General features: G+C 39.3%; 1 protein-coding gene across 1 annotated transcript; it reads right to left on the bottom strand.

Annotated features, from left to right (window-relative positions):
- Positions 1 to 426: 426 nt before the first annotated feature.
- On the bottom strand, positions 427 to 11,988 carry LOC123981091 (L-amino-acid oxidase-like). The gene is given in 8 exon segments (XM_046065733.1): positions 427 to 1,432; positions 3,387 to 3,523; positions 6,039 to 6,107; positions 8,333 to 8,534; positions 10,583 to 10,695; positions 11,295 to 11,492; positions 11,495 to 11,526; positions 11,958 to 11,988. Coding segments are annotated over 8 exon segments (1,584 nt in total). The 3' UTR covers positions 427 to 630.
- Between the last annotated feature and the right edge of the window lie 932 nt (positions 11,989 to 12,920).

Genomic DNA, 12,920 nt, shown 5'->3' with positions numbered 1-12,920 from the left:
TTTTCATTCCCTCTGTCACTTTTTTAGTGCACACATGGCGTTATAGCATCTTCAACTGGGTGAGCTTTTAAGAAGAAATACAAATCAGCTCTGCCACAGTGCATTTTGGTGTTATACAACACACTTGTATCTGCATTTTGTGGATTTCTTTGTCAACTTTTTTGGAAAAACTAAGGCTGTAGTCAAGCTCACCCAAAATCAAACAAACAATTCTCACTTTTTCGGTGGTTAGATAACATCCACAATGATTAGGAATTATGTAAACCTGAATTTTGTATAAAATATTACATTTATCAATAGACTGTCTCTTTCTATTCATAAGCAGTAAACTCACCAAAATAAAATTGAAAAGTTGTCAGTGGCAGTCGTTTGTTGCGGTTGTACTTTTATTACTGTAAAGTAAGGTAATCAATGATCACAGCCAGAGACATGAAAAACAAACCATACCTGTAAACAACCATATAAAACCATGTCAAGAAAATGTTTTTCTTGCTCTGGTGACCTCCTACTATCTAAAGACAAACAGATAAGCTTATATGCTGACTGTAAATTGTCTGAAGGTGTAAATGTGAGCTTTTTCTTTGAATTAAAACTATAAAACTCAGTTGCTTGGACTCAGTTCTTCAGACTCTAGAGTTCATCTCGTGCTGGACACTTAGCCGAGTCTTTGAGCACCACTTTGTTAATCTTGGTAGCAGCCCTGATTGCAGATTTCATAGATGTCTCAATCCAAGCGTGAGGGAAGGCTGTGTGTTCACCAGCAAAGTGCACCCTGCCTTCACTTCTGAAGAGCTCCTTAGCGTACTCTAAATGTTGGTAGGGTGTGAAGAGAGCAAAGGCACCCAAGCTGTAAGGATCCACACTCCACCTCTTTACCACCACCCCTGTGCAGAGAGACCTGATATACTCGCCGTGGATCTTTGTCAAATCTCTCAAAGCAAGCTCTTTCAGGTCTTCGTCGCTCGCTCCTTGCAAGAGGAGGGAGTCATCCGACCAGGTGTAGGAGGCCAGGAGGACCCCGATGGTGTCATTTGTTGGGAAACTGTGGCTGGGGTAATAGATGTAACGAGAGGGACCGTCTGTAATGCTCTTTCCTCCTTGGATGCAGTCTCTCTCCCAGAACTTCTTGGTGAAGGTGAGGATGATTTTAGTAGAGCTGTCGTAGTGGACCGCCCTCAGGGCTTCCATCTTTCTGATGGATAGAGGTGGATCAAAGTTCATGAAAAGGGCTGCTTTGGCTGTGCTTGTTACAAGAACGACATCAGCAGAAAGGTCTTTTAAAGAGGACTGGTGGCCTGTCTGGTACGATACAATTACACCTGTATCTGACTGGCTGATGCGTTGGACCTTTGAGTTGAGGAGGATGGGGACATCAAGGACAGTGAGAAAAGCTTTGGTTAGGAGGTCTGACCCACCGGTCACTTCATAGTACCTAAAAAGTAAAAAACACACATTTTTAGTCTCAATGAATGGAGCACAAATGTGACTAAATTATTTCCTTGTTTGTATGCAGTGGTGGAAATGGTGGGCAGGACACACAGGAACACTGTTCTGGGAGTAAAAGTCGTGAGGAAATGGCTTTCATGCTCAGATTTTGAAACTCTATTCAATGTTTTTATTTTAAAGGGGGAAATCACCTATACCTGTTTACGTGGTTTATAGAGAGCACTTACACAAATACACTCCAAAATAACTCTGGCTGATGACAACTACGCTGGTTACTGTAAGAAGGTGCAATAAAACCTTTGTGAGTTGAAAGCAAATACATTATCAATAAACCCCTATTTTGATATATCGCATTAGAAAAGGTTGATGGTAACGGCAAAACTCCAAAAAATATCATTAAATTTGCAAAAAAGTTTTTATGCTTGCGCGAGGTGTTTTTTTTTGTCTTTGTTAAAAAAGAGTTAAATCTGCTGAATGGGATGGAAACACTTCTGCCGAATAACTTCTGACATCGCGAATGACATGGCTGGAAGCAACTTGCCCAGTTGAAACAAATTCCTGGTGATCTCTCTCCATTTTTCCCAGATCCATGGCTTCTAGTTTGCAACCCAAACTTCTTGTTTATTACAGCCATGTGTAACGTCAGAGACAATTTAGAGAAGACATGCCACTCAATACAACTCTATGGGGAAAGCCAGTAACGGTAAAGATGGCGGTTATCCCGCCCCTCCCGCTAGAAAGCCAATCGTCTGCTTTTAACAGCCAAAGCGGGAAACATATTTCAGCCAATCGTATGGTTCCACTGACGTAAGGGCCTACGTTACTTCTACTGCGCAAGCGCCAAAGGGGTGACGCATGCGCAGTAGAAGTATAACGGTAGGGAAAAAACACTTTTTAAACCTTATTTTGGGGCAAAGCTGATGGAAACGCACCTATTTCACAATTACTTTTTTTCTGCGACATTTCAAAAGTCTGCTTAAAATTCGCATGGCAATTGGATGGAAAAATGGCTATTGTAAATTAACCTATTCATTATGCCATTACAGACTAAATTTGTCACAACACCCCAGCTATAACTAGGCTGGCAACATCAGTGTGTTTGTGTTTTGTTACTTTCTATTTTTGAGTGTGTGAGGCTAGCTGGTGTGCAGAGCTCAAAGTGAGGTAATGGCGGTGCGGAACGGGAATATGTAAACAGAAGAGCAATTTTTGGACTAAAAACAGCAAAAACAGCAAAAGTAAGTCAGGGTTTGTTATTGGAAATGTATATTGGTTATCTTACTGATTAGTCCGTGCGCTTGGGTTTTAAAGCTAAATGAGTTACACAGCTATAATCTCAGCCTGAGCTCAGCTTTCAGAGGATGAGATGAAATATGTCTGGATGGCTGTGACTGCTGTACAGTGCTCACAAAGCAATATATGTTGTGTATGGGCTCACTTAGAAGCTTCGTGTTTGATGTGTGTTTGGTTTGGGTAAAGTGGTTTTGTGAGATTCTAGCAGAGCGTCCAAGCTTTATGGTGGTGTGTAATGTGGAAAGGGTGACTTGATACTAGATTAGGACATGATATTCATCAAAAATATCTTTTGCTAAAATCATACATTGTACCCAGTACCAGGGACTTTACGGCTCAAGATATAAGTAACTTTAGTAAAAGATTTTTATGTTGCTCTCATGAAAATGAGTAGAATCTAGGAATGTAAACAACATGACTGTCACAAAATCTACTCTGCTGCAACATGTATAGCCACTGAACTACTGTCTTTTAGATCAAACAATGGTGGAAATTTTGCATGAACAACTCCAATTTCTCAGACCTCCACAGCGACAGTTGGATTTCTGTCACTTTGTCTGACCGCCTTTTGTTTTTGTTTTTCACTCTACTGCAAACAAAGTGACTGTCATTTTGAATAATAGACAGTGTAGGATGTAGGGCCTCACGTCACGCTGTCGCTGATGTCAGTCTGGTCATAGATCATCTCTGTCAATGCTGTGTACATGAGGCTCTGTTCGTTAAGCAGGTCTCCAATCATCCTCACTGCCTCTGAACTCAGACCTCCTTCTTCTTTCAGATACTCCTGTTAAACAAAGCAGTCAGAGACTCAGAAAATATGGACAGTTTTTTAAAACTGCTTACTCAAAAAAATCACCATTTTTGAAACCTCTCACTCAAAGAGCAAAACCTCATCTCAAATTTCCAAAACCATTAGCTATTTCTCAGCCTTTCACTCAGTTTTCAATTACATAAAACACTACACACAATTATCTACCTAAGACACAAAAATCTAACAGGAAGTGAGTGACCTGCTTTCCTTTTCAAAACACAACAAATGAAAACGCTACACTCGTTCATCAGGTTACACAGCCACTCCTCACATGTGCAAACACTAACTGCTTAACTGATCACTAACCAATCACTGCTTTAGTATACAGTAGACATAGGTCAAAGGTCAGATTACCTGTTTTGAACATTCGATACCAACAATGAACAGAGAGCAAGGGGAGAAGGAGGGAGACATCGAGGACAAGTTCAAGGATGAAGAGTTGGAAGAGGAGGAGGATGAGGGAAAAGAAGAGAAGGAAGGAGAGCCATTACTGATGAGATCAGGGCCATACTTATTGATCATGTGATCAACCACAGGTTGACAATGAGAGAAGCCAAACTTGAGTCACTTTACATTGGTATTCATAATTTGAACAGGGTGCAACAATCTAATGGTTATTTCAGCAGTGCAGTATTTCAGTTCAGTTAAAATTAAGTTTTAATTTTTGGCAATAAAAGTAAAAATGATACTTTTGGTTTACGTTTATGGTTTTTGTTTCTTCTGTGCTACTGTATACAGCGCTGTGCTACTGTTACAGCTGTAATGTTTTGGCAAATAAATATTTGCTGTTTCAACATTGCATTGGTGTTTACAGTTTACTTTTCAGCAGATTACTTTGACTCTAGAACATTGTATGGAAATGTACACATGAGCCTATGAAAGACAAAAGAACTTTAGATTTAGAACAACCGCGTGTAAATGGCATATCCAATAATTTACTATAATGACACATGTGGTAATTTTGGGATGTGCTTATGGCATGTTTCATTTTGAATAACATATGAGGCATTTTGCATTTTGTGTGAGCAGTTTGGGGAATTGTGTGTAGAGTTTTGAAAAACATAGTTTTTTAAAAAGTGTGTAAGCAGTTATAAAAAACTTTATTAAAACAATATGGCTTAATAAAAGGTTTTTTATTGGTCAGTATTTCATACAACAAGAATCATATATTTATGGACACTTGAGGTGATGGAATGTTTTATCAACCACTTGTTCTACCTACTGTGTTTTGTAGCTTCTGTTTTATTTTTTTATGTCATTCCTCATGTGTTTGAATCCCATTCGCTGCGTTTGTCCCCATTCTCTGTATTCTCCTTGTCATTGTTCATCCTGTTTTATTGTGAAGTTTTCTTACTCTTATGTTCTGCCTGAACATTGCTCCCTGTCTGTGTTGCTTGTCTGAGTTTCCACCTGTACCTCTTTTGGCACCCCCCTTAAGTCTCTGGCTGTATTAGAAACCGCCTACTGTAGCAGTACGTCCTGATTTGGCCTACATGTAGTATGTAGTATGCATACAAAAGCAAAATCTGCAGAATGCAAATACCTGGATGTCATACTGATTTGGAAATCATCACCAGTATGCATCAGACCAGTCTATTTCACATAATGTTTCCAATAATGCAAAGCGCTATAAAAGTCACACTGGCTTTTAAAAAAAATCTTTATTTTATCAGACAGTCTCAACAACCACTAATTGTTGAAATGGCAAACAGCAACATCCCTGTGTCAAGGAGGACTAAACTAAACATTAGCTTAGCATAATAAGCATTGTGGCTATTTTATGGGCAGTAGAACAAATGCAGATGGCTATAAAGTTACATTCATTACATATTGGCTGCAGCCTTGTTGTCCTTACACAAGACTAAATCACTTACACTTTTCAAAACAGGAAACTGCTTAAGGCTGGCCTAGCATACTGGAAAATGAATAATAAAGAAATATAGCAGATCACTAATAAATAAGAATGTTAATAGTTTCATACTGAATAATATTATGAAATGTAGTATACAGTATGTAGATTATACTGCAGAAAATGAATTAGTTTTTCCTTTTTTACAGTTTTTCTCTGTGGATCTAATAAACACCCTGAATAATAACTTTCGTCCCTTGGTGGGCCCTTCCAGGTCCGACCCCTTACATCCTGTGTCAACACTTGGCTAAACACTTTCTCTGGACAGATCGCTCAACCAGTTCAAATTGTTTGACAGTGTCTGTAATGTTTGATTCATAGCTAATAACTACTTGGGAAACCAAGACTAATGCGCATTACAAGAAACAGCACATTGGGCACTTTTCTGTATTCTCTTATCTATGTTTTTACAAGAAGGTGTTTTTAAACATAACCTTAAGCTTGACCAAAGATGTTATGTATGCAAGTTAGCAATTTGTTGACTGTTTGAAATGGCAAACAATTGGAAATGGCACATGCAATAAAAAATATCACAAGTAATTCTCATTGTACATTTCATGAGTTCAGCTTGTGTTTTACCTTCACAGAATAATGGTCGTTTTGTCTCAGCGCAGCCCTGCAGCCATAAGCCTCCACTTCACCTTTCACCTAAAAAAGAAAAAGTGAGAGAATAGATGCTGTTATTGTGTGTGTTCACAGACAAACTGAGCTTTGATATCTGTCTATAATTTAGGACTAACTAAATGGCCAAGCTCTTGGAGACAAAACAATGACGTCAACAAAGAAATGGGTTTTCAGGCGGGACTGAAAAGAAGACACTCTCTCCGACATCCTGATATCCTCAGGCAGATCATTTCAGAGCCTCAGGGGCCTGACCACAAAGTTTCCATCTTCTCATGTTTTCAACCAGGACTCAGGGATGCACAGAAGAACCTTGCAGGAGGATCTGAGGCTGTACACTGGATAATTGGGGTTAAAAGAACAAAAATATATTGTGGAGCCAGGCCATGGAGAGCTTTAAAAGTAATCAATTAAAACCAAAAATCAATCCTAAAACAAACAGGGAGCTAGTGTAAAGAAATTAAAATCATACTTCCTAGTTTGGACTAATAACCTCGCAGCTGAGTTCTGCACTGCATCTGTAAGCAGTTCAGAGGTTTTTTTTATTTGGACAACAGAACGGGCTCTTGAAAAAGTCTAGACAGGAGGAAATAAAAGCATGTACAATCGTTTCAGCATCTCTGGCATTTAAGAAATATTTAGATAGAAAGTGACAAGCTTAGCAATAATGTTGTTTGACGCAAAGATTGCTATCAAAAAAGGACACCAAGATTCCTAGCAACAGGCTTAATGTGTAGACAAGTAGCCAATTGATGGGCGTAATATGTTTAGTAATGTGCTTGGATTCAATTACTAGGATCTATTTTGTTAGTATTTAGTTTTTAGAAAATGTATTGACATGCAGTTTTTTATGTCATTCAGGCAGGCCGGGAGGGAATGTAGCACACTAAAGTCAGTAGACTTCACCGGGATGTACAACTGACTATCATTAACATAACAGTGGAAGGGGGGAATACTGTGTCACATCACCCAGGGGGAGCATGTATAATGAAAATAGAAAAGATCCCAGGATTGATCCTTGGGGCACAACATAATCAACAGGAGAAAAGGCAGTTATTAAGAGACACACACACAACTTCCTGTTAGACAAATACAAGGCAAACCAGTCCAATACCGTGCCAGAGATGCCCACCCAGCACCTCAATCTATCTAACAGGATGCCATGGTCTAACAGTCTAACAGCACTAGAATTGAACACATGCCAGCGTCCACATTCAGTAGCAGGTCAATAGTAACCTTTACTGGAAACCAGATTGGAAGTTTTCAAAACTGCAATTATTCTTCATAACATCAAGGAGCTGCTTAGAGACAATTTTTTCAAGAACCTTAGAAATGAAGGGCAGCTTTGAGATTGGGTGATAGTTGTCGAGGTTGGTGGGATCAAGGCCAGGATTTTTTAGGACTGGTTGAACACACGCAAATTTAAAATAATCTGGAACACAACCAGATGACAGTGAGCTGTATATGATTAAGAGCAAAGGATGGAGGATACTCTTATCTGAGACATCGTTTCAGTAAGATCAGGTAACTTTCATCAGTGATGTCCAAACAATCTCAGCGCTCATAGGCTGAGTTTAGGCCCAGCGTAAACACAAGGTCCAGAGAGTGTGGCCATGGTGGTGTGTCTGACCAAATACATGTTGCTGAAAGTTAACAGAATTTAAGATTCTTAAAAAGTCATTAGTGGGGGCATTTGAAGACATCAATGTGCATATTAGAAATAGGATTAGCAGGGCAGTAGATAACAGCCAATATGGCCGGGAGTGGGCCATCTAGTTTCAGCACAAGCACTTCAAAAGAAGAGAAACCGTAACAGAGAATTTGATTACACTTGAGATGCTTCATATAAACCAGACCAGCCCACAACCCCTCTCACCAGGGCACCTGAAACAACCTCACCAGGGCATAACCAGGACTAGGGTATAACATGAAATTTAAATCAGTGAAAGAGATAAGATCATTTTGAATTAAAGTTTTGTTCGAGAGGGATTGTACATTTAGAAGCGCCATATTTAGCATTTTGTGCAGGGTTAAAACTGGCATTGAGATGAGAGCAAGGGATTTGGCCTGGATGATGATTAAGTTATCAATGTTGCTGTGTACAGATGTACTATTTGGCTTTGGGGGTCAGGAATCATAACATTCTCTGGAGCGGTCCTGGGCTGATCCAAGACTATCACATGAAAAGGAGTATTAGATGGAAAGGTAGTGTCTTGACTCCATTCATCCTTCCTTTCCTCTGTCTTACGTACCTTCTGCAAAGCTTGTTGTAGCAGCTCATCAGCTGACTTCCCTTTCTCACTTCTCCACACCTTGTACTTCAGGACGTTAGGGTTTGTTTTCACTGTGTATGTCCTCTTCTGTATCCCATTTACCAAGTAAAAGGTGTTGGGGTCATCCATGATGAATTCATTCAGCTTGACTCTCAACTCTTTAGCAAACCAGTGGACTATGCTGTTGACAGAGGAGGTGATGGTGGCAGAGTTAGCTTGTGATTGCAAGGTCTCATTACTGCATGTCAGCCAAGACAGTAAATGAAGAGAGATTATACTGACACTCAGCTACTACTGTTGATGTGTTAGTGAGACATTTAACACTAGAACACTGATAAACCATTAGGGTTTTTATAATGCAAATAACTCTGCCTGTCAGCCCATGACTTTTCCTAAATATGGTTTTGGTGTTTTCTGAAGCTTGGAAGTAACTAAAATAAAACACACAAGATTTCTGAGCATTTAAAAACACAGCCATGTGACAAACTTGTTTTTGAATCTAAACTAGATCTTGATGTTGTAAATAGTGGCTACTGGCTAAACAGTAAGCAATGTCTAAAATCGTCTTCACAAATAAGGATTAAAGAACAGTGCGATGACCAAATTTATTGCCAGCTGCTGTCTGTTCCAGTGCACAAGTCACACTGATCTCTGTGAGCTCAGATGTCATCTCCAGGTAGAACAATTATTGTAAATGGCTATATATATTAAATCTCAACAGTGTGAGCACCGGCAGCTGAAAAAAACGTGGACTGCATTTAGTTTACTCCATTATTTCGGTTTATGTCTTTTATTCTGCGGTTTCTTGAAATGCATTTATTTATATTTAAGGGGACTATATGTAAGTTTTTTAATTAAATTAATAAATTGCCTTATTGTCAACGGGCTCGAAACTCACTTAGAAATGAAGCACATGCCTGTTTTCTCCGTTGCTTGCATCAGCCACTATTCTGCTTTTAATGCGAGGTCTCCGGGTCGGATTCGGCCCTGTGCACGCTCCCGAGTCTCTCGTACTACAGCGACAACACAGCAGCTAATGACATGCAGTCCACTAACATCATAAAACAACTGGCTCACAGCAAAACACAGGCTCCACTTAAGGATAAAAAACAACAATAAAAGTTCATGTGCTGAAGCCCATCAGACCAAACAGGTTCAGATGATGTCAAGGAAGAACAAAGTGAGCATTGGTAAAGCTGGAGAAACTAACGCGACCCATGTTACTATCCTGTGGACCACTGTTCATTTAGCCTGCAAGAAAGTATGTGAAAAGGTAACGGTGAAAAGCAAATGTGGAGGGATTTGTTTACTAACGTTAGCCTATACTGATGAAGCCAGGAGCAGCCAGCTAACGTTACAGTAGCTCGGACCTGCTGCTGTTTGCTTTGTAACATTCAGTTTAGGTTATAATACTCAATACTCAGGTACACAGCTTCTCCACCTCTTCGTTTGCGGTACCTAACATGACCCACATAATATACAATACCGCAACTTCACAGTGACAACAACCCAGAGAAAGAGCCATCCACTAACACTACAGTAAAGTCTTATGCACAATTTTGTTATAATATTCAGTCCAGCTCACTACCCGTTTCGTTATCACCCAATACATTTAGCTGTGCTGACATTGCTGAGCCCCCGGTGAAAAATCCACAGATAATAAAGATAGTTACTGAAAGCAGCTGGTGAGCTAACGATGTAGCACATCGGCTAAATGCAGTAAATATACCGTCATCATGTAACGAGCATGGATTATTTCAACCCAAAGCTGGTAAAACTCTTACTGGAACATTGCAGTAAGGGTTTAGCTGAGTTTCCAGTATATTGTGTGAAGCTGTCTCCCTGCCTGTCTATAGCCGCTGTCACTCTGTCTTTTTTCCAGGAGGATTGTGCCGATATGCGGCTGGCTGAGCTGAAAGAAGTAGCCTAACGTTAGGGAGCTGGTGTTGATCTGCCTCGTGCGTTTTCGTGTGTGAGAGAGAGGGAAATGTTGAATCATGTAATAAACAATGATTTGTCTTTGCCTCTCTCTCTCTATAACATGAAAGCTTTACTTTGTAGATAATAGATAATTCCATTGTGCCAAGCTTAACTATTCATTTCAGGGCTTTTGGATTCTTTTGAGTTCCATTTTAATCTTCCCATTAGTGTTTAAAATGATTTTGTAGTATCCAGGATTGGTTGGTATCCCTGCAAATCAACCACCTAAAAAAATTGACATTAACTCACCGGTGAAAACTTGGGATCCTCATGGCTCCCAGTTCAGCATACCAGCCCTCTTTTTCATTCCTGTAGGTCTCCACCCGTCCTCCGACACGGCCACTAGCCTCTAATATGCTTACCTTGTCAAGACAGATAAAGTGTTTAGCCACTGGCGTCTCATTCCTAATTTTTGATTTGTCATAATATATTTTTTGATTACAATATATTCGTGTGTCATGTAACTGTGGGACATTTTGACATAGATTTTTGCAAGCACAAATAATTATAATGCAATATATAATTTAATTTACGCAGAAAATAGTTACCCTGACTAACTAGGCTATTGTACCTATCTGACATGAGTCAGAATATCCTCAACATCTTCAACTTGGTTTATTCACACTATTTAAGGGTTTATAAAGCAGATAATTATGAACATTTATAAGAAGGGGAACCCAAATATGCATTCACTCTCTCCTCTGCACATGTAACCTTCTGCTGTTAGAGCCTTTACATGAATGTAAAAGCATGTGTCTTCAGATTAATTCTGACTTTAATGAGAAAGTGACTGCCTGACATAAGACAGATGTGAAATTTCTGTAACATTTCAGCACATGTGCTGTAAAGCCTGTGATTTGTTGTGACTGTGCACCTGTCAGCATGTTTCAATGTTTTGCTGCTCCTTGTTGGCCAACAAGACAATTCAAGTAGTTTTAAAGTATCAACCTGTTGCATGTACCTTGTGACCTGCGTCTTGCAGTAACTTGACAGCTGTCAGTCCAGCCACGCCAGCTCCGACGATAACAACATGGTGCGATGTATTTATGTGTGGGAGGCCAGTCTGCACAGTCTGCAGAAGCACATTGTAGTCTTTGTCCTCCAGACAATCAGCCAGATGCTCCTTAAGGCTGACAGCAGAAGTGTAAAGTGTAAAATGGGGTACAGTGTGAGCAGTAGCACACTGACAGCAACTGTAAACACATTGAGAGAAAAATACACATATTACGCCAACAGGGAACTTCAAAGCTTTTTAACCTTACTTAATCTTGCAGCAAACTCACAGAAAACTCTTACCCAAGAGACCAATATTTGTGTCCAATGTGAAACCAGATAGGTTCTCTGATGTCCTGACTTCACAACTGGAGCCCACTGCACAGTGCACTAAATTTTCATATTATCTGCTAGCGCTACTTGAAAGCCATACCATAATGCTGTAGCTTCAGCCCTTAATTAGCTCTGAATAGAATCATGTGGATATGTGACTGCGGTAGGATAGTAAAGCACTAGCAGACTTGGGACTAGCTGACCACCTACCTTTTAATGGATCATGAATGCATAACAAAATAAATGAATAAATAGCCACATAACTACAGCTCTCATTTCTTCAGTAGTTAAAACTTACATAATTTCTGCTTCACAGCATTTGGATCCATTTCAGTTCGGAAGCCTGACTTCTTTTTGTCTTTGGTGGCTTAAGGAAGAGAGACAGATACATATTTTTTAGCTAATGATCAATCTTATTATTCTTATGAGTCTCTAGTAGAATTGTGTTTAATTTTTTTTATTTAATTTTAATATTATTTATTATTATGACATTCTTATTACTTGTTATTTTCTTTTTGTTGCATTAGCAGTCACTGTTGCAATGAAGTAACTTTCCACTCAGGCTATGGTTTAATCTCTAGGCTATGTAATGTTTTCAGATTAACTCCTCATATAAGAAGAAGAAAGAAAAATTAACAATTTCTTATGCTGATAATATTCATACTGAGTTTTAATGATAGTTATATTGGATAAAATGGCTGATTCCTACCTTTTAAGGAGCTTGATCAACAAAAGCTGATGTTACAGTGTTCGAATGTGAAACCAAAGCTTTCTGATCCGCAACCGTTCAAGCTCATGGGAAGCTGTCTGTTATCTCATGGGAACGTTCGCAAAAATGCAAATATAATTTATCTTAGATTTTATCAGCTAACGATCATGTTTTCATCCTCCCAGTAATGTTTTCAGTGTGTGGCACATGGAGGTGTGGTATCCTAAATTGGGTTAGCGTTGACGAAGTAAGAAAAATATTTGAAAGCTCTACCACAGTGCATTTTTGGTATTTATACGATACATTTGCATGTGCATGTAGTGAATATCTTCTTCAACTCTTGGATGACTGTGGTTTCTTTGGTAAATCTAGGCCATAGTGAAGATAACCAGAAGTCCAGAGTCTGCAGAAAGAAAGTTGTTCCAATTTAAAGGTTTGATATTATTGTGTTATTATGTGATAACATACTGCCATTGCCATAAATCAGTCCTGCTTCCAGCTCATTAACATGACCTACGGCCATATACACCCATAGATACCAAAGCATAGGGA

This window comes from Micropterus dolomieu, linkage group LG12 (assembly GCF_021292245.1).
Source record: "Micropterus dolomieu isolate WLL.071019.BEF.003 ecotype Adirondacks linkage group LG12, ASM2129224v1, whole genome shotgun sequence".
Classification (NCBI taxonomy): domain Eukaryota; kingdom Metazoa; phylum Chordata; class Actinopteri; order Centrarchiformes; family Centrarchidae; genus Micropterus; species Micropterus dolomieu.
This window is presented reverse-complemented; position numbering and strand designations above follow the sequence as displayed.